Source organism: Danaus plexippus (genome assembly GCF_018135715.1).
Source record: "Danaus plexippus chromosome 13 unlocalized genomic scaffold, MEX_DaPlex mxdp_15, whole genome shotgun sequence".
NCBI classification, from domain to species: domain Eukaryota; kingdom Metazoa; phylum Arthropoda; class Insecta; order Lepidoptera; family Nymphalidae; genus Danaus; species Danaus plexippus.
In genome coordinates, this window is record NW_026869849.1 from 3074726 (window position 1) to 3100689 (window position 25964).

The following is a 25964-nucleotide window of genomic DNA, read 5'->3' on the forward strand; positions in this document are numbered from 1 at the left end:
CACTTAAAAACTTGAAAGCACTAATGACTTAAAGAAGACAAATCTGAACCGAAACGATCGGATAACTTAAATTTATGACACGAATATTAATTAATATTAAAAAAGAAAAGCAAAGAAAGCATATAAATTGCTAACGACTTTTTAATAATTACATCTCAAACGATGACTTAAAATCGACAGGCAGGTAGTGTTTCGTTATTGACAAATACAAAACATTTTATGTTACAAATACGTAGTACGTTTACCATAAGTTTGTACGCACACTACATACGAAACGTTTTTAATTTTTCATAAAAAATACTTCTCACATTATAGTTATCAAGTTGGTTATTGACTGAGAAATGGGAGACTTTTCGTATCTATGTGACGATGCAACCTTGCGATAGGCATACAGGAATTAGTCCTAACCTTTCCACAGATTATCAATAAAGGGCATCTAAGATTGCTACAAATATTATTTATATAATATATTAGTTTTACTATATTATTTTTATCCAAAATTCTCGAAGTGGTGTATGAAATACGGTAGTCGTCTTGTTCTGTTGACTTGTTCGCATGCTGACATGATAGATTTGGTGAGCGGGCGAGGTCCACAGGAAAATACACCGATTTTAGATACCTGGGGACAAAGCAGATAAAATTTCCTTAACTATGAAAAAATTGTGTCAAAAACCAAAGATACTATTTATTGAGGCGTAATATGTTTCGACGTGGTAAAGTTTAAAATCGAAATTAAAGAAATGTCTTCGTGATATCACCTTATAAGACACTTGTTTTAATTTATTAAGGTAAATAAGATATTTTTTTTATCTAATTTTATCCGTAAGCATATTTCCAATCTAAAACTGTGTCTCCGGGGCTAACAGGAGAATGTTAGCTACTAAGAGAACGGTCCCAAAGTCACGATTGCAGTATATTGCATGCGAATGGAAAGGCAAATCAAATCCGTTTATTGCATCCGAGAATTCACCTAATTTATATCAACATCCTTAGACTGGCACTTGCAAAATGATCTCAGAGCATCCTTGAGATTGAAAGGCAGTAGTTATTTCAATAAAATTACTAGTCACACAAAACAACGTCTCCTGCACAATATTTAGACATTTGTGTCATTTTTATTTATTATTTTATATTACTTTTTAAATGTTCTTAACATAGACACAACGTACATTGATACGCACACAATAGTCACACATAATTCTTTTTGAAGTCGGTCAATGAAGTTGGTTATATACATATTATATCGGTGTCAATATATCTTAATAATTCCGAAAGAATCGAATACTTACGTAACTGTGCTTCTTTTGAACAAATTTAAGAAACGATGACATGTCGGGTCGACCGAAATGGTTGATCGCTTTTAATCCAGTGAACATAGACGTCCGTGACAATCTTTGAAAATGATTTTCACAGATGTACTGAAAAATAAATTTGTATTAGAATACTTCTATGACTTTTAGTTTGTATATATATTTTTTTACTCACAAGCATTGTAGTTCGCAGGTCGAATTTGTGGAAGAATTGTGTAATGAAAATATGTATCTCGAGAACATTTGTGACGTCCTTGCGCTCGACATCACGAAGGACATCAATAAACCATTCAAAGTGTTTGTGTGACGGACATATCCAAAGGAAGTATACCTATAATGGGTAAATTTATTGAATTAATATACCTTTCTTGTTATTTGTATCCCGTGTTACAATAATTCAAAATCTCAATATTAAATTGTTTGCTCTATCAATGTTAGTTGTAATAAAGTATTTTACAGTATACATTTTTTTCAAAATATTTTATTTACTTACTTTCTTACACGCGACACCGGAGTACCGGTTAGTGGAAGTTCCGAAAACCAAATCATTTAATATGGAAGCGTAAGGTGTCACTCCGATTCCGCCTCCAACCATCACTGCTACTTCAAATTTATACCAATCCTGGTTACCACCTCCAAATGGTCCCTGGATTCTAAATACATGGATTGATAATATGAAATAGAAGAGCAATTTTAAAGAATTTAAATTAGAATATATAAAAAGTAATGTAAAGTTTTTTTACCTTATTTTAGGTTGAGTTTCGGGATTATAATTGCAGGGGTCAAAATAATTTCTGAGCTTCCAAGTCCATGGTCCTTGTGCTTTTATATGGCATGATAAGAAATTTTCATGAGGTGAAGATGTTAAGGTGAATGAATGAAATTCTTCCTTTTTAAAAGCTGTACATGCCAACCGTACCCATTGTCCTGTAAATAATTATGTTTAAAAAATATTCCTTTAAATGAACTGTGTAACTTGTTGAAATAGTCTACCTGATAGATATTTTAGATTCGGCGGCCTATAGAATTTTATTTTGATGACATCTGATGGCAACATCTCAGTCTCTAGCACATCCAAAGCCAGATATTTCGTACGCAATGATACCACCTACGATAATTTAACAGGTGCTATTAGATAAAATTACATTATACTAAGGTGTTACTGCAGAAGACAGTTCATACTTTGTCCAAAGTGTAAACAATTGCTGGTCCAAGGAAGAATATCCAGAAGCGAGGAGCACCAGTTAGCCTCGCCAGTCCATGTACAAGACACAATGCGTATAGTGCAACATGCAGTGAGTGAGCGCGCCAGAACCAAGGATAGGCCCTCTTGCGGATCACAGGATGGGCAAACACGAATATAATGCACATTATTATAAATAAAAGAACTCCCGATATACCTGAAAAGTGAGTGCATATTATAATTAATCAAAAATTGTATGTTTTTATATATATTTTTATTTAACGATTATTACCAGTGACTGTTTGGAACACCCAGTAAGTAATACCAGGTCTAAAATCAGAAGTGAAGTGAACCTCTTTAGTCAAACATCTTAAGTTTTCAACTGGTTGTGTGGATACGTGATAGAAGTTTACCAGATGCCCAGCTGTATGAAGTAGAGAAAAGAAAAGTGCTGTGCAGGCCACAATCTTGTGAAATTGAATACTTGAATCCAAAGGAATGTATTGCTGAATACTGAATTCCTGCGAAAATAAAATAGCAAAATTGACAAATTTGTTTTTATTAATTTGGTGATATTACATTATCTTTTGGAGATATGATAAAATAATCGATAAGTGATGGTGTTAAAATTATATATTTCAAACCTTTAATTTCGTTAATAAATTTCTTGACATCGTCAATAACAGCAAACTGTAGCAGAAAGATAATGATGCTGCAGATCCTCGTGTGATAGCAATACCGACACCCATTATGTGTCTTAAGTCCAAATGCTCAGACATAAAGGAGTAATGAGCAAATCGTTCCACAAATAATCCAATCGTGACCACGTAAAATACAAAAAGGTAAAATATGTTTTGTCTGTTTTCTTCCAAAAATGTTGTTAAGTAATCCCATTTTAAAAGGAACCAGTGTCTGCAAAAAAAAACATATTTAATTAAAAAAAATCATCTTGCTCGTATTTTTCCTAATAAACAATGTAGCCGAAATAGCTCAGTTGGGAGAGCGTTAGACTGAAGATCTAAAGGTCCCCGGTTCAATCCCGGGTTTCGGCATACGTCCTTTTTTATTTTTCTGTATAGATTTTTTTTTTACAAACTATTCCAATGTCCTTTTTTAAAACAATTTCTTCATACCTAGTTTGATCCATCGGTGGTTCAATATGAAAACTAGTCATTCTTGCTACATTGGTTGAGGTATCCAAAAAGTTCTGTTTAGCGCCTTTACAGTCTAACCCAATAGCAACAAACTCTCCCTTATATTCTTTCATCATAACTTTAAAATCTGAATACGTTAGGTGATCTTTATGTTGTAGTCCAGCATCCTGATGATGAAATTTTAAAAATTATTTTCAATCAACGAATTCTAACGTTATTAATTCATTAATAATTCTTACAGAAAACATTCCATCTATGAGTTCAGTGACATGTTCGTCTTTTAAGGATGTCGTTCTTGCTATCTCAACTAAAGAACGCAGCATCTCACTCAGCTCTTCCTTATCAATAACACCGTTACGATCGTTATCACACATATCGAATATAATTCTAAGTTTATCATCAGTTGCTCCACGAGAAAATAAGACGACAGTATCGAGAAATTCCTAGAAAAAACTTTAATGTTAATGGATGTCTTTACAAACAATTGCTACTTTCGTGATGTTAGATGTAAAATTCTTACTTGAAATGAAATTCTTCCGTCGCCATCCTTATCTACTATGTTAAACATTTTTTTTACAAAAACTGCATCCGCTTTCATTCCAAGTGCACTAGCGAATTCACTCTTTGATAACGATGTTCTCATAACTATAGACTGCAAAAAATGTATATAAGTTATAGCTTATCGTATTCATAAGTTCTCTTTAAAATATAAAATATTAATTACCTCTGGATCAGAATCTTCGTTTCTTCTTCGCTTTTCTCCGGGTTTTAAACCAAATGTAATAGCATAAGCTTCACGGAAGAAATGTTCTAACTTACGTTGTCGTCTCTCTCTCGTTTCGGCTGATGATAAAATTTGATCTCGATGACCCTAAATTATAAGACATTATGTGATGTCATATGTAGTGAAAGTAAAGATAAAAATTTCAAATTATTTCCCTTATAAAATCGTACTTACCTGAGTAAGATTTAAAGCTTTTTTATGCTGAGACAAAAATGTATCTAGTTTCACTAAAAATTTACGCCTTGAAGCTACTGAATCCATTTCTAGTACAAGGTCGTGCTCGCGTGGTACTCTTATTAAAACTAAAGGCCTCTTGTTAGTTCTGCTTTCCTGAAATTTGACAATTTTTGACAAATTGAGTGAAATAAATAGAAAGATAGTAAATAATGAAAGAGTGTGCAGGGACAGTTTGTAGTGTTAGAAGTAGTAAAAGGTATGTTACCTGGCTTTCCAAAACAGTTAGTTGATCAGTGTGCTCCAATGACAAAGTGCGTAGTTTGTCGCCTTTACGATCGGTTACATGAAGAGCAGATTCTGGTCCCAGCCGAAGTTTGACAAGTCTTTTGTGCGAAGCATGAACCCACTCGCGACAAACCATTTTATCGACTGAGCCTTAAAGGACAGATTCAAATTAGTATCTTCTTTAATGGAAGTAACACTATTTTGATTTCTTATTTATCATCAATACCTTTCTGTTCACCACCGTTCTTTAAATGTTCTTGTTGTATTTTGAGCCGACGACGACGACTATTTTGAAGCTTCACAACACCATATCCAGCACCGGCACACAGTATTGGTACAAAAACAAGAATCAAACATGTGTAGATATATGCAAATTCGTTGCCCTAGAAATATTACATTATTTTATACAATGGTAATGGATGAAATTTAATAATACTGGTTAATAATAACACTATAATACCTCAAAGTAATCATAGCCTTTGAGATATTTGCAAGGAGGTAATTTGGAGGCATTCAATTGATAGGGTTGTCGACATGGGTCTCCATCTTTCCAATGGAAAACATCTCTCTGGATGTCATTCGGTCCTACTGCAGTACTATTGACTATTATATCCCACAAAGTGATGCGACGAAGTTCCTTGATTTCATCTGCTGTAAAAATTCTGTAAAAAAATTTAAATGTTTTTAACTAATATCTTATGATGCAGCTGTAAACATTTTGATATAGCCATTTTTACCCATTGGCTTCGTTTTCAAACCAAAATCTATCCGCATCTCGTATTCTTGTGAATTGATCAGTGATAATAGCTCTAAATAGTTCCCCCGGATGTCCTGTCGATTCCAACATTCCACCTAAAAATTAAAAAAATATATAAAATGGGATTTTTTATTGTATTGTGGCCGAATTGGGCGAGGCCTATTTCCAGTAGTGGACCAAGAGTGGCTGAATGATGATGAGGTTTTTTTTTACTTGGAACACTTAATTTAAAAATTAAACTTACCAATATAAACATCGATGTTGTCAAGTCTTCCTTCATATATTTGAATTAGTTTTTGAAGAAGATCTGGATTATTTTCGAAAAGCTGAGGGTTTATTTCATTGAACGTTCTTATTTTTGGAAGACCAAAGTACTGCCTACAAAACATTTTCAAATATTAATTAAACGTTCATATTCAATGAACAAGTAAGTAGGAAATTCAACTGCTTTACCAAAATATTTATTACAGTACACATACCTGGCAGTGTTGTAATCTGGCAGACCATTATCACGACCTCTCATTATATTTAATGCACCAAGATCTCTCCGAGAAAATTCCATTGGTCCAAATAGATTATCCCGTACATCTGAACACAGGAGAGCATCCTCACGTTCCGATAACTGCGAGGCCATGCCCATCAGTACCTCCTCTATTGGCACTTGGGACATAACATCCTACAAAAAATATTTGCATATTGAATATAAGTACAATAAAATCAAATATTAAAAATCTAACTATTTAGTCGTTTCTTTCTATCAAAGCGGAAGAGTCTCGCTTTCAAGAAGATAATAGTCATCCTTATTTTTTTTAATTAAATATACAAATACTAAGATGAAAGAAAACGAGGATAGGTAATTTTTTTCTTAATTGATTTGGAAAGTTACGTACATTACCATCCCACCAGGTTTGACATAATCTAATGGCATCATGGCCACCGGGTGCTCTACCATATTTGCAGTTTCTGTTCCTTAGTAATATAGCTGGCGGTACGAGGGTATGGCCAAAGCGAAAAGCAGCCACTGCGAAGGCGTGGGTTATTCCAGGGGCTACTTCGGCTTTGTACCCGGTATATGAAGGAATTGATACTCCTAGAAATGCTGGCACGTATTCGTAGAGGATTATATTCTGAAATTATTTATGCAATTAGATATGTACATTCACATCTCGCTATGAAGATAATAATTTTTAAGAATTGTTGAAGTAAATTTTATACTCCAAAAGGTAGAATAATTTGGGAATTTTTCGTAAATTATTTGTTTTATACCTGCAAACTGGCTATAACTATTCGTCTTGCTCGCAAGAACAGCTGTTCGTCACTCCAGTCAGGGTGTTGTTTGTGAATGCGAGCTGCTACGACGTTGTGCCACCTCATCAACAGGATGCCAAACGTTACCATTGCTGGATTTTGATTCGTGCGCGGATCTCCTAACACTGATTATTAAGTGAGTAAAATTACCAATTGTTTTGAAATTCTATAAACTCTTAGACGACCACTATTATATTGCATAGTGTTTACCAAACAGAATACAGACTTGAAGTTAACTTACAGAAAAGTCTTTCAGCGCTGAGCATTCTCATGTAGTGAGGTACGGGATTATTGAATAGAGGCACTCGCTTCTTATTACGTAATGGCATACCACCTTCACTCGCAAGGCTCCCATTCTACAATTACATAATTATTAAAAAAAAAATACACGACCATTCTGACATTTATATAATTCATTATTAAATTCAGATGCTAATTAGCCTCAAAGTTGTCATTTTTAATTCATTGAATGCGATGATTATCTTGATCGAGTGCATTAACCGTTAAGTTACGAGTAACATTCTAATTCGGAGTGTATTATAGACATTGTCATATTATTCACGTTCTTAAATAACGTATTGCTAATGAAAAACAATTTACATATGATAAATTAAAAAAATATATATTAGTTCAAGTAAGCTAATGATGTATAAATTGAGCGAATTGTTATATTATACTGGTTTCGTATAATTTAATTGTATATAGTGTAAGCATAAATGTACATAAAGAGGCAGGCGGGGCTGCTGGTGGCACCTGAAATGACCTCATAGCATTCACCCAGGCTTCACTGGTGCTGTACACGAAGCTACCGTCGATCCAGGACGTAATTTGATTTATCTACGAAAAAGAGAAGGCATGAAATTGCATAACCAAAGATTATTGTGGTTATTCTGCATATGTTTAATGTTTACCGTCTTTATTTACAGCAATTTGAAAATTTCAATTGTTTTTTCCATGGCATTTCTGATATTTAAATAGCAAAAATATAACACGATATCTATTATAAATCTATAACATATCTATTTGAATATGCTGTAACTTACAACCGGCTAGCTGTTGATAAACCAGTTAAATTGGTCATAACAATAGATATAGAGTTAAAACATCAAGTAAGTAAATAGAATTCTATATGACACTAGGACTTTATTTCTGCTTTGAAATAAAACTCAGCTATAGATCATCTAAACACATATATACATACATGAATTATTTTGCAAAGATACTACACAAAACTGTGCAGCTTTAAATTACATACTGAAATAGCACCTTAATGGTTGTATATCTTTGGTTAGGACATGACATATTGGAAGATAAATAAATAAATAAATAATTAATGCTTGAGCGCTCCGTAATCTAGGTTAGAAGGTACCATAAAATTTTATTGCCTAGAATTTAACCTTCGATTGCCAACCGACAATCGTGCTTGTATATGTCAAATAACAAATAATACGTGTCCAAGCGATTTCAATTAAATAATGTTGATCGCATATATTAACATCAGACAAATTTTGTTATCGGTAAATAAATCTTCATTAAATTAAGATGTTTTTGGAACATATATTTTTTTGTGTATCTCTATTTCATACATTTTCTTCCATGTGATTATAATTCCGCTACCTTTAGTACACTTGATTTTATACAATTGGTCATGTTTAATATGATGCATATGTTTTAGCGGGTATTCTAAAAAGAATTTACACAAGTCTAATCGACAACCTTTCTTCGATTATATTACCAGTACCTGTTCTCTAGGGCTGTTGGGGCTTTGTCCAGTTGATCTGTCATACGCTGCCCTATGGAAGGGCATGTACATTGCTCCTTGGCAATCAGGGTCATACATATGATCACATTTTTCAACTGGTATACGATGTTGCTCTATAGGGCACCCTGATTCAGACGCCATCACTATCTCGCCAGTTACTATCTGACCTGCGAAAAAAAATTAAATAAAGAAGATTTGTCTCGTTAGGAGTTTTTAATTAATGATATCATACTGTTTTTTATTATTCATAAAAATTACATCCTTTAATTTATCCATAAAAATATTTTATATCCTACCCAACAATTTTTAAATAGAATTTATAATTGTTATCTATAGGATAAATATATTATGTGAAAATACATGCAGAAAAAAATATATTCATTTACCAAAGAAGGCAAGTAAAGCAGTTCTGTTAACTAGAGACGGCAATCCATCCTGCCCTCTCATGAACAACTTTGATAATGTTCTGGCACCAGGGCGATCTACTCCTGCCATCATATAAACACCGTCAGCATATGACGCTGGCGTCTTCCTCGTGAGGCGGCTACCTGGAAATATGTTAATTATGAAAATCCACTCAATCATGTGTAACGTTAGCGAAGATTTTTTAAGGTTTCTTGAGTCAAAGGTTAATTTATGTGGCTATAAAGAACTGGTAGGTTCTGCAACCTAAGAAAACTTTGATTTATTGATTGCAAAATGTTCTAAGAACTAAAATGCGTGATTAATATCACGCAAAGAACGAGTACACAGATGCTAAGAGATGATTCACTGAAGTCTCCATGATATAATTAGTAATTAAAATTACCAATTGCTTAAAAGGTTAGATACTCTTTAATTGGGGACAAACCGAATAATTCATTTTCAATTAGTAACAAAGTCTCTATAAGTATTCAGAGTTTTTCGTGTCACGTAACAAATGTCATGTCACGTTCTCACGACTGAATGACATGTCCACAAATGAGTAATTTTTAATTATTGGCTTAAGGGTATTTTTTCGATCATGAGAGGCATTAAACAGATATATATAGATAAAAAGACATCTATCTAGACATACATTCCATCGTAACCTATTTCAAGTTTCGAACTTAAACTTTTATATTTGAAACAGTATTTTTACATCTTTTGTAACCAGATACTGTTTTAAAGGCTTGTTTATTTATCCTTAAGAGGTTTATTGTTACAAATAAATTAGCATTTAGTCCACGAAATACAATATTCGTTACGTCTGTGAGCGAATATTGTTTTAATGAGGTAAATCCGTTTACGTTTTTTTGAGTTTGAAGAGACATGTTGCTCGAGACTTATAGCGCGTCGAAAATAGTTTATTTCATTTTAGTTACTTATTAATATTACAAAAATATGTTTTAATTATCTCTTCTCTACAACAAATTTATGTCGGCTCAAGTGTGCGAAGGTTTATAAATTTAAAATAAAGATTTTTCAGCAGATAGAGTGAAAATGAAAACTTTTGGTGAAGTCACAGACGAATAGTTTGTTGGTAGTTTAATATTCTCAAGTTATTGTTCATAGTTTTTGAAAACAGTACTGTATTATATTAGTGATTCAGAAACTAGAAATGGCACCGCAAAAATAGGTTCGCTATGATCACCGCTTAGTCTACACTCTGTTTCAATTTTAAGTTCTTGAGGAATAAGCAGAGATATACTAACATATGTTTTCGAAGATGAAGTAAAAATTTGATTTCTACAAAGGTTTCTACTTCAATAAAGGTCGATTTTAAAGTTTTAGGTGATATTTAAGTAACAAAAAAAAGCATAGTGCATTAACCTTTCTGATATATTATTATTAAATATTTAAGTTTTGGTTTCACTTCACAATAATTTTCTATTTGCTTAGCGTCGTGAATTGTTGTATTAAAACTGTTACGTGGTTGAACTGTGGTTTACTTGAGATCTAATGAGTTTGGTGGAGCAGTATGAAAAAAAAAAAGATTTTTAGTCAAATAAACAATTACGTAAATTTCAGATATTTTCCTTGTTTAAATGTCTGTCAAATCTGTAATACTTTTCACAAAGATAAAACGCTTTCCAAAAGTAAACTTAATACAACTAAGAATGACCTTAAAAAAATTTAGAACTTTTTATTTTTCTCTTATATCTACTCATATATTAAAATTCTCTTTTGACATGTTAATGTTATAATAATAATTTTGTTATTAAATGGATTAAGTCGTAATTATTGGTTTTACATAATTAAATTAAATAATAAAATGCGTTAAAGCCTTAATATATAATAATAATTAATGTTAAATGTTATAGTTTCAATATACGGTTGAAGGTTTGTAAACAAAACGGATACTGTAAGGAAAAACTAATTACGATGGTTTAATGGCAAGAAAATACATAGTTTCAATAGTTGACGTTATCGATTTAGCCTCGGTTTAAACATCCTGTATAGTCTATTCTGTAGCTTCTGATTACATTTCAACATTTCATGAATAAAAAACATAGAAAAGTATTTGTTAGATTTTTATAAGCGCTGGTTGATATATTATGTTTAATTATAAAACGGAAACAATTGATTAAACTTATTAGTTAAGATTTACCTCCTTATTTTCTTTCAATATTGGGGCCATGCAAATAAAGTTTAAATATAATTTAAAGGTAAATGGTTGAATAATTTTTTATATAATATGGTCGCTTTTTACTTCATTGATGTAGAGATTGATTTAAAGAAACAATTTTTTTTTTATTATAAACAGATGTGATTTGACGTTAATGAAAAAAAAATCATTCCTAATTTCTATATTATCAGCTATTATGGGATTTAGAAGATTCAAATTATTATATGTTAAGTGGAATTAAGTAGACAGAGTTGTTTTTGGTTAGTATCAAATATGAGAACAGTGACCGATGAACAAAAGTGTGAACGAACATCAAATCTCATAAGTAAAAGCAAAGGTTCTAATGAGAAAATTTGTTACCTTCTAAATAACAATCATATCTTTGAAAAAAAAAATTAAATTAATTTATCTAATTCTTCTACTAACACCGTCTAAACTTTTTAACAAATCTTCCACCAGTTTTCTAATAACATGTCTATTTATAGTGTATTTGTTATTACAATATTAATATTTATTCCACGAACGTTATAAATTTTAACTTGTCAATTTCATTTATTGACACGATATTTTTTTTTTACAGAGAACGCGATTTATATTCTGAACTTAATAAATCAATTTCCCACATATTCATAGATGGACATAAACCTTTATGGTCTAAGCACTTCTTATAAGGATCGGTTGTTATGAGGTGTCAGGTTTAAGCTATAAGATTTTTAATTGGACACGATTTAAATAAAATATATCTTGTTATATGAGGTCCTTAAAAAAGAGTAGTAAACGAATTAAATGAACGAAACTATATAATATTGATAGAAGTTCCTGGAAATTCGCTTCATTAAAGTAAATATAAGTAACATAAAAAAATAATAGTAAAAAAATATTTAATCCAAACATATATCTTAATAACAAAAAGCTAAAAGTCGTTTACGTTTAAGCTTATAACTACGTGGAATTACAATTCTAATTTTGGTTTCGTATTACACTCAGACATACACAAGGTATGTATCTCGTGATTGATAGCTGTTAATAGTCATCGCCTTTAGAATTATCGTAGTCGTGCCTTCGCTAATAACACCTCGCACAGTCGGCGTGAACTTTACATTAAGAGTGAGGCGATTAGATGCGCCTTCTTTAATCTTTATATATAAATGTAAAATTCATATTATATATCTATCTTAAAATCAGCACGATCGGGAACAGAACCTGCCACTTTTGAATGTGAACTCATCGTTCTATCAGATGGATATATTATATCTTTATTCACTTTATAATAAATTTAATTTAGTCGTATTGATGTAAAACTAAAAGATTGTTTGCTATTCTCCTTGAAATAAAGAGCATCATGATTTGATTATATTTATTTGGTTGTTTATAATTTAGCAAAAAATATAACTAACTAAAAATTCGAACTATAAACAGCTCGTCTGCCAGTGATCACGGTTGCTGCAAAGCAACCGAAACGTCGGGGGTGTGTAGTTTTTAAAATAATAAAATACGCATAGAATAATCCAAAAAATATTAGTTTCATTTAAATGAATACCTACGAAAGTATTAGATTCCATTAAAGAAACAGCTATTACTATTATGGAATTAATATAATGATTACTATTAGCGAAGAAACCTATAGAATGTATCAAAATGTTTAAATTAACAAAATAAGAGAAATTGTCACCTAAGGATACTAACATTACATTTTTACAATATCTAAAATACTATAAACCGAATTGAATCAACTTTGATATATATATATATATAATATGATATGAGTGTCCGCGAAGTTATTAGTTCAAAATATAGTGACATTAATAAGCTAAAAATAATTCCATTTGATTTATATGCAAAGATTTTTTCCTTTCTCAAATCAAACTTAATACAAATATGCTGGATTTAAGAGCATTAATATGAAAATTATATCACCTCTTTGACCTTTTGGACTATATTTGAAATACGTATGGTATGACGCATAAATTAGATCATTTATTTGTTAAGCGGTTCTTTGAAATACACCATATTACAATACAAGTGAGTAAATAGATTTAAAGAAAAATTATAGAGCAAAGAGCAATGGTAAAATCGAAAAAATATATATTTTTATTGCCATATTAAGATAAATACGACGGTTTTATTAACACTATAACTATTTCTCTTTTAATATATTGACGAAGAAATAATAATCCTTAATGACGTTAATCCTTAATGAGTGACGTTAAAATGGTGATGAAGCGTGAGTTTAGTTAATAGAAGAATGAGATTCTTCTCATGGCCTCAACGTAAGAGAAGTCTCGTATCCTTAAAGTAGTTCCAATGAATTCAATAGAAAATAAAAAACAATGGTCTCTAAATGTTCACTATAAAATACATTTATTAAAAAGTGAAAGAATCGAAGCGACTTTTAAAATATCGACTTAATTATAATCTATGTGTGAAGTATTGTTGAACACCAATTATATAGAAATCAATACATTGATTATATATATATATATATATACATAATATATACACAACTCTCAGTATATATACTTCCATATAGCCCTCAGTGTAATAAAAACTATGTTTACAAAAGTTAATGTAAAATTGCCTAGCATTATTTTTATATAATGAGCAATTCTCTTGGAAATATCTTATAAAGAATTAATCTTGTACTAAATTATATTCTATCAGTTCAAAATATCAATTGGATATGTAGTCTGCAACAGAGGTTTCGATGAAAATGTATTTACTGAAACTTAAACAAACTGTTTTAATTTTGTCTTAACGCTTAGCTGCATAAACATATTAACATACACATATACAAACGCTCCTATACAAATAACAGAAATTAAATTGCGCAATTTGTCAAATAACAAATTGTCGTATATTTTATCTCGACAGCTTATCACTCGACTTGGATCGTATGACGTAATTATCGACGTAGCTTTCCAGATCTATCATATGTAACAGAATCTAGGTCAACATAATTAATTAAGAACATATATCAGTTCAATTATTAAATTATTTATTACTAAACGAGTTTCATCGATCAAAAAATAGCATCATTTAATTAATGATAATTTATTATTATTTTTTTTATATATTACGAAGGATCCCGTTGATGTCTTTTGTATGAAACATGAAAATTATATAAGCTTTCCATTTATTTACATTAAATACAAAATAAAGACTTCATTGTAAAATGGAGCCTCATTAAACGGTACTATAAATCTTAGCGCAAATCACTTTTTCAAGGCTCTATTAATATGATTAAAACAAATATATCATGACTCTTTAAGTGTTCTCGTTTCATCTACTGGTTGCTACACCCACATATACAGCCTTGCTATCATTGACTATTATAAAATATATATGTTACATAGAGTTCGATGTAGACAAAAAGTTATTAGGTAACTAGGACATGTTTCTATAACATTTTCAAGTTTCAAAACATATAAAAACTTATACACTACCTTTATTATCTTTATATTGTTTTATATAAGATAAATAGTTGATTATTATTTATTTATATAAGATAAATAGTTAATTGAAATAAGTTTTAGAACCGTAACCATTTTATCTTTTTAAAATTAAAGCATATGTGTTTCCAACAATTATTTTTATAAATAAATATAGAGCCTCTCATTTTGCTTTTGACTTATTTTCTTTCTTCCACCAAGCTTTTACTATGTATAAAGAATATCATAAAATATATTATCCTCATCTCATTTATCTTTACCGACCAGATTTCAACAAATTTAAACATAATAAACAACAAATTAATCCATTCTGTTATTTAAAACGTTAACTATTAGCTATATTTTATAGTTTATACGTAGAAGTAATTAATGTTTTAAAACTTACCAACAGAACCCCAGTCGGGGTAAGCTCTATTGTTGAACCAGCCATCGTATCGCTGTTTCTCATAATAGACCTCTGAAACAAATATTACACGATATTATTAAGTATTCAATAAAATTGATATTATCAAGAATATCACGAATTAATCAAAACATATATATATATAATGTCCTTAAAACAGCTTTCCGTACATATTTTATAAAAAATCAATACGAATAGTTCGTTAGTTAAGAATAAAATATTCAATTCATTTAAAAAACTATCATAATTTATACCCACTTTTACGTATGTAACAATAAAACAACCCATTACAAAATATTGTTATAAAAATATATATTAAATAATTTTTATCATTATTTTGTTCCAATTTTAAAAAAATGTTCTTATAACAGAAATTTTATGTCAATGAAAAAGGTTCTATTTTAATGTTAACCAAATAAAAGTTGCAGTGGAATAAGTTACACATACATTTACTTTCGATATGTTAATTTAAATTATAAATTTTAATATCAAGATAAGTTTAAAAACGGTACCTATATATATATATGTATATATATATATGTTAAATTAAGTACTCGCTGCTTTAGAACATACCTAACCTCATAAATAATAGCTTTATATCCGTGTGACATATACAGATAGCGATTATACTATCTGTCAAACCTTCACCTATGATTCTGAACGAAAGAGTTGAATAAAATAAACGTAATGGGATCAGTACAAGCTCACGATTCAATGCATTCAGCTTTCAACGTTACAAATGATATAGGTACTTTGCAGCTGTAACACCTGCACTTCTAATTGCGCAACTTCAGCTGCATTTTATAAAACATCTTAAGAACGCGTTATATATACATTTATTTCATTAAATAAATTCTATGCTATGTGTATGTCCTGTTTGTTTGTGTGTTTGTTACAGCTGGTCTCCGAAACAGTAATATCTAAATAGTGTTGATACATTTGATTTCGTTCTAATAAAATATAAGCGTTTTTATTAATATTCCATTATTTTAATATATATTATTATTTTACATTAATCGTGCTTATTGAAGGACAAAATAAGCATATTCTATTAAGTCTAATAACAAAATATCACACTAATCACGAACTTTAAGTATATAACTTGCTAAGACTAAGTCATTTATATCAAATGTAAATTAATAAAAAAAAAATGTTAAAAAAATATTGCGCTTTAGGAAAAAGAATGTGTTTTAGTAAAAGCTATGTTATAACAACAAATGAAGAAGCAAGTGTAAAGAATAATCTTCACGTATATTTATGTAGGAATAAAAACAGAGAGAAGTCGCGGCACTAAAATATGTATTTCATATAAAATAAAATAGGTATCAATATTCTGATAGCGTCTAAAGCCTTATGCTGTTTTTGCACTTATATAGCTGTAATTTATGTCAATCCTTGGAACCTTTTGGAAATTAAACATATTATGTAATATCAACCTGAATACAACCTGATTAAAAGTTATGTAGATTATTTTATTGAGCAATATTTTTTAAAGTAGCATATATTTTTTTATAAATTTTATAATTAATTATTAAAATATCAATACAATATATCAGAATAAGACCATGAAATAAAAAACAAAGATTGTTGATAATGTCATTAAATTGAGTCACTTCGATAAAGATCTTAAATAGAAAGGCCAATGATTGTGATGAGCTGTCAGCATCCACTGGACCAGCGACAGACGTTCAGTACGAGTTACATGCAACATGTTAGATGATAATTTAATCAACTTAACTGAAGGCTTCTAAGGAGTATATTTTATTCATGTTAACGCAATTTCTATATACATATGTTTGAGAAAATTCAGTTTGGATGCAAATTTTTATAAACAGAGCTGTAATTAGTATGATTTAATATATGACAGTTTGCTGACAAAGCCTTTGCGTCAGCTGGCAAAAAAATCTAAAGTACAGACATTTTATCAAATACATTACGTATCATTGAAATATATTATTGATATATCTATCAAAATAAAAGTAAAGGTTAGATTATAAATTAAAATAATATGAATCAACAACGATAATGAAATTCATTTTCATATAAAATGCATATAAATAATTTAATATCCAATATAAGTTATAGTTGCAACTCTGTAACTATATCGCTTTAAATTAACAATAAAATACAATAATTTGCAGTAGTGTATGTCAGCGTATTTCTTATATATTGACATGTTTAAATCGTGATCTGACTCTCATGCAGAAAGTAGGTTAAAATGTTACCGACACTTTACATTATTAACTTTATGTTGCACCTGAACGGTTTTTTTAATGTCACGACAATTTATTTATTTTATTCCTTAGCCGAAGTTTTTATTGGATACAACTTTTTGAGTTTATTTTATGTAATTATAACAAAAAATATATCTATTAGTAGAATGTTAAATGTAATTACTTCATTCTTATAAATGTGTTATACAAAAAATATTGTCGGTCTGTTTGATGTTGACGGATCCGGTATCATCAGGACAGTTCAATTATTGTAATAATGTATAATAGTTTTTGTATTCTAGGTCTTCACGGATCCGTGAGGTCATTGGTGTTTTCTGTGGAGCAAATAAACTTATTGTTTTGTAATTTTTTTTTTCTAAACGATTGTTTCTTTGCATCTTGTATGAATAGATGTATTTTTTTTAGTAACACAATAACATTTGCTTTTCTTAAAACGTTCTTGTGGATTTAAAAATTAATATAATTCGTAAATGCATGTTTAGGTAATAAAGAGCTTAGAGAACCAATAACTAACGAGGCAATAATTGAAGTTCATAATGAAGTCTTTAAGGAAGTTATTATAGCTCACGTAACATATAAATAAATCACATACATACATTATAGTAATTATAAGATGATCGGAGATGCAATACTTGGAATGCTGATCAAGAATTCTTTGTGGTACAAAAACTGTTTTACCTTATTGTAGAAGAATGAAGGCATATTTTCGAGTGTCTCTATGTTTGTATGTTTCTCTGTCATATCTAAAGTTCTTCGCGTATTTTCATGTGAGTTTTGTTAATAAATTCATTTCAATCACGCCATTAAGACTGGGTAAATAAAAAAAAAATACGATATGAAGCGTCAGCTCACTCGTAGATTTTGTTGCCCTACCCTTTACATATATCACTAATCAAATATTAAGAAGTGAATGTGCTTTCGACATCTTTTGTGAACGCCGGAAACTAAGATTATTAAAAATCAAAATAAAATATTCAATTTAAAATCTTCTTTGTCATATGTTTAGTGCAGTTTTTAATATAATTTCTTTTATTATATCTGACCAATACTATTTAATATACGAACCATTTTCTCAATTGATTAAGCATAGATTAAAAAAATATCGGTAAATAAGATTAGTAAATATGATTATGTTTCAAGTCCCAGTCATATTACGAAACTATATAAGGATACCTAAGTAACTTTTTATTTTTTTTAATTCAAGTAACAAAAGTGATCATACATAAACTTATACATAGTGTTATATTAATAATAAACTAGACACTTTATCTTTAGTACTGCTTACATGTGTTGCAGGTACACGCCTACAGAATCCCGTTGTTAATCTTATTTTAAAAGTATCATTGTTCGTATCATCTTTTTGTTGTTTTTTATTCATATTTTCATGGTTAAAATATTAATTTATAACCTTAGATACCAATCGATGTTCTGGTGAATTACGTGTATGTGAAATAATTTTAATATTATAAAATTGTTTATAGCCTGTTAATTAAATAATACCCGTGCTGAACCCGTTCGATTCTTATTGAATTTTTGATTTATATTAATGGTTATTGCCACAGACTATAAAAATATGTTACACTGATTTAGTCACAGTTCACAAATTTACACTAGATAGTTTGATTTATATTTATGTATACTGTGTAAAATATCTATTTATATCTGTTATGAAAACGATTGCTTAATCTTCGATATATATTAGAACTTATATAATGTTAATAATTTTACATTAATATGTATATATAAGAATTATAAAACATTACGTAACAATTTATGCACACTTTTAAATACGGACTTTATTGTTTAAAATGTTATTGCAGACTGAATTTGTCATTTCTTAAAAAATACTAGTTCATAAAAAATAAAGTCTGAATATAATAAGAAATCAAAATATTTGTTATTTATATGGCAATTCAATTATTATTTCAAAGGTCAAATTGTTTGAATGAGAAAAAAAAAAACTTAATTTTATTTAAATAAACTGGATCTTGATCTATGTCTCAAGTAAAAGTAAGATAGTCCGGCCTTCATACTTTCACCGCGTCATTTGTTTCACCCGCGTGACCGTATAACATAGCTGGAGGTTGTAACGCCTGTGAAAACTATTTAACGTCTTTACATGGGTATGTGTGTGAATTAAGTACTAACTGTTGCCTGCAACTCGGACTAAACACTTCCTCGTAATCCTAAAAATGCCACAAAAATTTTCCTCATTAAAGATGATGATTATTTTAAAAGTGACCTAGGTCCAAATCACTTTAATTGTTGTACATTTAATTAAAAATATAATTAAATTTATAGTATAGTCGTATTAAATAACTGCCATTAAAATATTTCTATATCATAGTATATTATAAATATGTAATAATGACTTAGTACAAGAAACTTTAAATCTGCCAGATGAAAAATACTTTCATTATAAAGCACAAATCAATCACGGTATCCTTGACCTGCCGGAACAGGAACCAGTCGCAAGGTAATAAGGATTTGATGACCAAATGTCAAGTGCTTGTATGTCAACGTTAGTTTATCATTATAATGATGTTAGTACATCGTGATCAATCAATATTTGTTGCATAAAGCCATTCAACACATCCTTGTTTGTACCAACATACATCCTGCTTTAAACTGATCGTCTTTAATACAAACCCACACGTATTCAGGTTAAGATAACAGTCGTGTCCGTAAATAATGTAACGTACCTACTGTCTTAAACTGGAGAATAATATCGCGATTCACGAACAAACTTGTTTGATACAGCCGTTTGCAATGTTCTTAAATTTAACTATAAGGTACAATTATTATTAGTTTTGTATAGCAAAATGTATAAATTCAATACATTATTTGCACAACTATACATTAATTACCAATTTATGTACTTGTGATATTAATAACGTAATATATAGATATATTAGATTATTCAATTTAAAAGTCATTTGGTTCGCTGGCGTACCTTCAAGTAGCGTTCTAGTTAAAATGTGATAAAAGAAAGTAAACTTTATTATATTCTTAAAATATGTGTGAATAACATACAAGAACAAATGTACCGAATTATAAAAATAATCACATTTTAATATTGATCCTGATAAAATATTATTTTGATATAAAACAAACATCCTGATTAATAAAGTTATGAATATAACTAATTATTTTATTTCGTCTTAAATTTTTTGTTTAGAACATTATCAGTTATAATTCCTTAATAATTTTTCTGTCTCTAATTACACCATCATCGCTCATCTAATGATAGTTTGACTATTAAAGCTAACTGGACTTTATTTACCGTTGTTCTTAACCGTGATATCGGACGTCATATATATTTTTGGTAGACAATATTACAACGATGTGGAAATATAATGCCATATATACCTGGATCACAGTAGTACGACGCGAACTGTGTTATTGTTAACAAAACTGCCAAGTAGTGTCCATATTTTGAAGAAGCCATAATGGGAATCAAGTAATCTGAAACAAAGGGAAATGTATTTAGAACTTTATGTTAACATTTTCAGTTGAATATATATAATGTTGAACTAAATAAATTAAGTATTGTTCTATTGCAATTTGCAAAAAATTTATATGATAACAATCGATTTTCCAAATTTCTGTTTATGTATCTATTTGTAAACTTTTAGTGTCTTACTTAGATATATTACGGTTTTTCGCGTATCAATAACATTTCTAACGTCTGTCGTAGACTCATTTGGTTATGTAAATAAATAAAGTATTAGACATTTGTTGTACAAAAGATGTCAATAAATTTTACATCTTTTTCCGAATGTTCGTCTGCAAGTGAATCTAGCGTTACACAATACTTGTTGGTCAATAGTCAGTGCCCTTGTACCCTGTTCTGCTGATGAAACTCTTAATTCAGAATTCTTTGTATTGAAACATATGTAGAATATTCCAGATTAGTTTTAAATACTTATTGATTTAACGGTTAAGATATTTTATAATCAATTTCACTAGATGGTGTGGAGTTGTTTGTTTTATTAAATTAGTAACAGGATTTCACCTGCGGCTTCTCTGGTGAAAATATATTACAGAGCTGAATAATGTTGATATAGTGGAGATAACCTTTTAAAATAAAAATAAAATAAGCTTTCGTTGTTAGAAAATATTCACAAATTACAACATAAAAAGGTATACCAACTTAAACCTTACGTTAAAGCATCGAAACGTTATTAAAAAAACTTGAGCTATATTCAATATCATAATTTTCTTGTATCTGTAGTCGTAAAAATTTTGAGAATAATTTAACTTCAACTAAACAATTTGGTTACTTGGTTAGTAAAAAAGAATATGTCCATATGTATACTGCATATTGTAACGTAAAAAACATACACTCAATTTATTTTATATAATATTTTTAACTATTCAAAGTGCACACACTATCCGGTTAATACCTAAAGCAAACATGCAACGTCAGTACAAAACGCTAATTTTGTCTTACAATAGTAATAAATGAACGTCCCGCCGTGATACCAACTTGGACAGGCGATCTGTGTTTTGAGAGAAAACAATACACCACCCACATTGCTATGAATGGTATGATTTTGAAAATATTGTAAATACTAAACAAGCAATGAAAGCTGAACGTGGGATTTCGTGTCGGTCATTAAGCATCGGAACAACAATTGCGTGTGAAGGTCTGCTAACACATTGACATAATTTGCGCAAGTCTAATACAAATAAACGTCTTTTTTTAGGAAAATTATGCAGAGACATATTATTTATCAATTACTATTTATTTCTCAATACTTGCTGTTCTGGTATGAACTTATTATAATAAAAGTATTTTAGTGGATTCTCAACAATATCTATAATTAAAAGATTTTGTTAGTTTATGAGTAAGTGTGAAATATTAATATGAATTGCTATATCCAAAAATTTTAGTTAATTACGTAATAATTGTAACTCTTATGAACAAACCAATCAAAGATAATATGAAGGGTTAACAAAAGTGGTTATATTTATATATATATATAAATATATCTTTTTCATTCATTGTTATTGGTAATTGTTTAATAATTTCTGAAACATAAATTATCTTTGTCTTGAACATACTCAGACTCTTTACGTCTAAAGCACCTCGTTTAGGACATAAAGAGCTTGAAAAACCGATGAACTACGTCTCCTTTTCTAATTGCTTCTTTTAAATATTTTTCTTAAGACACTTTTTACATTCACCAGTAACAGTTAAGACTATATGTTCATCTAACCTAAGATAAAAAGAGGAGGAAATGTAAACACTATTTGACTTGAACACTAACTTTAATTATATATATATATAATATTATAAATCCTTAACACATTTTAACTAAAAGTGTCATAATTTTTTTTGATGATAATTCTTATGAGTGATGAAAAAATTATTTTGTTAATCATAGATATATGATAGTAATTAATAACACTAAGTTTATTCTACTACTATACTCCTACTTATACTGTTTTTCCGATTCTCAAGATTCATAAACTAAAGTACAAAGTCCTTTTAGATTTAGATTAAGCCACTTACTTCAAAATTTCAAGCAGAATTTACCTGAACAGTGCAAGTGCAGCCAAATACTTCTTTCATATTTATAACATCAGTATCACAGAATTTTATGAATACAATGTTAGATTACGTTAAGCGATGGCATCAGTTTATTATAATAATATAATGGGTGTGTTTAATTGCGCTTGCCTAACAAGCGGCGTGAATTTGACCCAAAAAATTTGCGGACGAGGCCGTTTTACTGAACCACAATTGTAGGTTGACCCAGACTTTGGTTTACGGAAGCTAAATAGATTACTATTGTTTAATGTATTAGAAATGTGTTTGCTTACATATTATACGTAATAGATCTTTTTTATTTATTTTTTTTACAAATGAATTGATGTTACTTTTCAATGACGTAATTAGTTTATGAGTTAAACTATCAGTTACATTTAATATATATATATTAGTTTATCTGTATAAATATCTAAAGGATTTAAGGTTAATCGAACTGGTCCCAGGTATTGGTTGCAACATGTATGATAAATCTATACATTAACTATCTAGAACTAGTAAATTGCACGTTTCAATGGTTGCAATTTTGAGATATTACACCATATTATAAATGTAAAAGTTAATCCTTACTGTAAGTGTTTATTTGTTACGCAATTAATCACAATCTTCAGAACCGATTTCAATAAACTTTGTAGTTAGGTAGCTAACGTGCTATATATAATCCACTTCTCATTCTAAAGTGAAAGATTTAAAATTCGTCCAGTACAAAAAATACGTCGTGAAACATGCAAATGTTTGTAAGTATTATTTTAAGTATCAAATGATTCGTTAAATCTTGCAACTGATTAATAGGCCCCAGCATAGTTTTTTAAACTTAGGTTATTAATCAATACGAATTTTTTTCCCGCTTCAGACATCCTGAATTCAATAATCATCAGTTAATATTTATTTATGCACGCTGTTAATTGATTATGGCTGGATTTCTATTAAATTTAATGGATATTTCCAACGTCTGAATCTATGCACATTTCAAATGTGGAATTTTAAACGTAGCGTCGAATAATTCTTAATAACCCGTGTGTGGCGTACTTGAAATCTAATATGTACATGTTATAACTGTTTAGGAAAGTTGCTGTTGGTCAATTATATGCTGTACTAGAATTTTTAATTGCTTTTTTTTTTTGTTAATTTAATATTCTTAGAGTTTCATACCAGCACAGTTTTTTTAAGTTTATCCATGTGTGATAAAAACAATTTAAGCTACAATCCAGCGGTAGACAAATTGGCAGCTTTGGGCAGCGTCGCCCTCCGTATGTGTACCTAATCATATAATGTGCCATAATTTGCCTATGCCTAATAAAATTTCATAAAAATTTGCACGTGAAGACTTTTTAAGATCTATCTATATTTGCAATTCTTGTAAATAACAATCAGTAAGTGAAGAAATTATTGAGATATTTAATAATACAGTTAAGAGCTGTAGCGATATTCTTAGTTATAATTTTGGTTCTAAAAAAGAACTTAGTAATGTAATAATATAATTCTTATAATAATATCATTATTCTCATCTATAACAAAAATAACTTTCTTAATGAAATGAATTTATTTGATAACAACTATATTAGAATATTAACTTAAAATCAGTTGTAAAACAAATAATAGCTTCATTTGAAGGTTATTTTATATTCAAAACCAGTCATCACAGACGAATGAGAATAATGTTCAAAGATAACCGTTTTGCGAATCTAACTTGCAAGGCTATATTAAAAAGCCATATATATGTTATTACCGCTACTTTGTTATTAGCCAGTTAGTATTGTAATAGGTCATTGGCAGGATGTTCGCGGATCCTATATGAATCAGACGTTTACCGAGCGTCTTGTTCGCCACGTGACAAAGGAATTCCAAATTAAGTAATTTACTCATCATTCCGAGTTACTAAGTATTATAACAAGTTGAGTAAACATTATAACAAGTTAAAATTATGTAAATGGTATTAATAAATTATATGTAAGTTGAGATCAAGCATTCTAGTATCAGTGCGACCTTCTTGTATGACATATCTGGTACCTTTTCAAGTAATTTGATAGATTGACATGAAAATTCGGTGTCACAGTCGTTATTACTACAAATTAACAACTTGTAATGAGAATGATTTATAGGGTTTTATGTCAGCTGTTGTATGTATGGGTATGCATCGTTCATGTATCGGTTATTTTAACTGAGGTATTTTATAAGTATGTTAAATTTAACTGAGGTATTTTATAAGTATGTGTATGTAGTATTAAAACTCTTAAGATGTTAAATAATTTTAAGTTTTCTTAAAACACGAAAAAGGTTAGTGATGAAATCTTCATTATTGTTGCAGATATTATCATTTTAATTCGTTTCCTGTGCTTGTTAATTTATATTTATGTATTGTTGTTTATAGGTCAGCTGTTATTTGAAATGCCAAATCCAGTTGCATTTGGCATTTATGTATCTACTTCCGTTCTGATATCTATTGAAATCATTGTGTCCCATTTTACTTAATTTACTCTCAAGTTAACTGTTTAATATAATATCAAACAGTGAAAGTTATCTTTAAAACAATCGATAAGGAAATTCTTATAATCTTTTATGCGCATATAAATTGCTAACAATTTATTGCAAGGCACTCAAATGGGCAAGCTTACGCAATGTAACAATGCAGACGATGCAACTTACGTTATGCGGGCAATATTATATCCATCAATAAAAATTACGCTAATTCGACACGAGGTACAATTGGTGGGCAATCCGTCCTTGCATTCACCACAAGGCACTTCGCCCACATTATCACCAAATATCATCTCACATCGTACAACCTCTAGACGTAATGAGAAAAACACTCACCTTAGTCGCTGGTCATCTCACGTATCCAAATGAATTGCTGTTAATTGATTCAATAACATTTAACGTTAATGTTTACGGGGCGAAAGCGTCTGAACGCGGAAGTAAGCGGCGTCGGAGGCGGTCGACTCGCGCGCGGTTGATGTGCGACTCAGCGGGTAGAGTTTCTCCGATGGAGCTGTCGCGTGGAGAAAGTTACGGCCCTG

The 25964-nt window shown here is 29.8% G+C and overlaps 1 protein-coding gene, 1 long non-coding RNA gene and 1 other non-coding gene across 5 annotated transcripts in view; 2 read left to right on the forward strand and 1 right to left on the reverse strand.

Annotated features, from left to right (window-relative positions):
• LOC133320186 (uncharacterized) overlaps nucleotides 1–2928 on the forward strand; it is a 29067-nt gene extending 26139 nt beyond the window's left edge. For both annotated transcript variants that reach the window (XR_009753628.1, XR_009753627.1), the window contains exons 2-3: nucleotides 1497–2717; nucleotides 2789–2928. This is a non-coding gene — a long non-coding RNA (uncharacterized LOC133320186). The remainder of the gene's footprint in view (nucleotides 1–1496; nucleotides 2718–2788) is intronic.
• LOC116770066 (dual oxidase) lies at nucleotides 1–25918 on the reverse strand. 2 transcript variants are annotated; one of them, XM_061527680.1, is made up of 29 exons: nucleotides 25762–25918; nucleotides 20763–20858; nucleotides 15142–15213; nucleotides 9107–9268; nucleotides 8700–8887; nucleotides 7712–7795; nucleotides 7200–7314; nucleotides 6917–7083; nucleotides 6541–6777; nucleotides 6130–6326; nucleotides 5895–6028; nucleotides 5631–5745; nucleotides 5354–5555; nucleotides 5120–5276; nucleotides 4874–5043; nucleotides 4606–4761; nucleotides 4372–4518; nucleotides 4168–4299; nucleotides 3887–4090; nucleotides 3627–3814; nucleotides 3138–3405; nucleotides 2786–3014; nucleotides 2493–2710; nucleotides 2304–2418; nucleotides 2054–2237; nucleotides 1804–1963; nucleotides 1486–1641; nucleotides 1290–1418; nucleotides 1–619 (listed from the first exon to the last, which is right to left on the reverse strand). In XM_061527680.1, exons 2-29 carry the CDS (start codon nucleotides 20839–20841, stop codon nucleotides 491–493), a joined length of 4494 nt encoding a protein of 1497 aa, XP_061383664.1. In that variant the 5' UTR covers nucleotides 20842–20858; nucleotides 25762–25918; the 3' UTR covers nucleotides 1–490. The 2 variants fall into 2 exon arrangements, with proteins under 2 accessions (XP_061383664.1, XP_061383665.1); XM_061527681.1 differs by lacking the exons at nucleotides 8700–8887; nucleotides 9107–9268; nucleotides 15142–15213; nucleotides 20763–20858; nucleotides 25762–25918 and having other exon boundaries at nucleotides 7681–7787.
• On the forward strand, nucleotides 3473–3545 carry Trnaf-gaa (transfer RNA phenylalanine (anticodon GAA)). The gene has a single exon. It is a non-coding gene; the product is annotated as a tRNA-Phe (tRNA).
• Nucleotides 25919–25964: the final 46 nt, after the last annotated feature.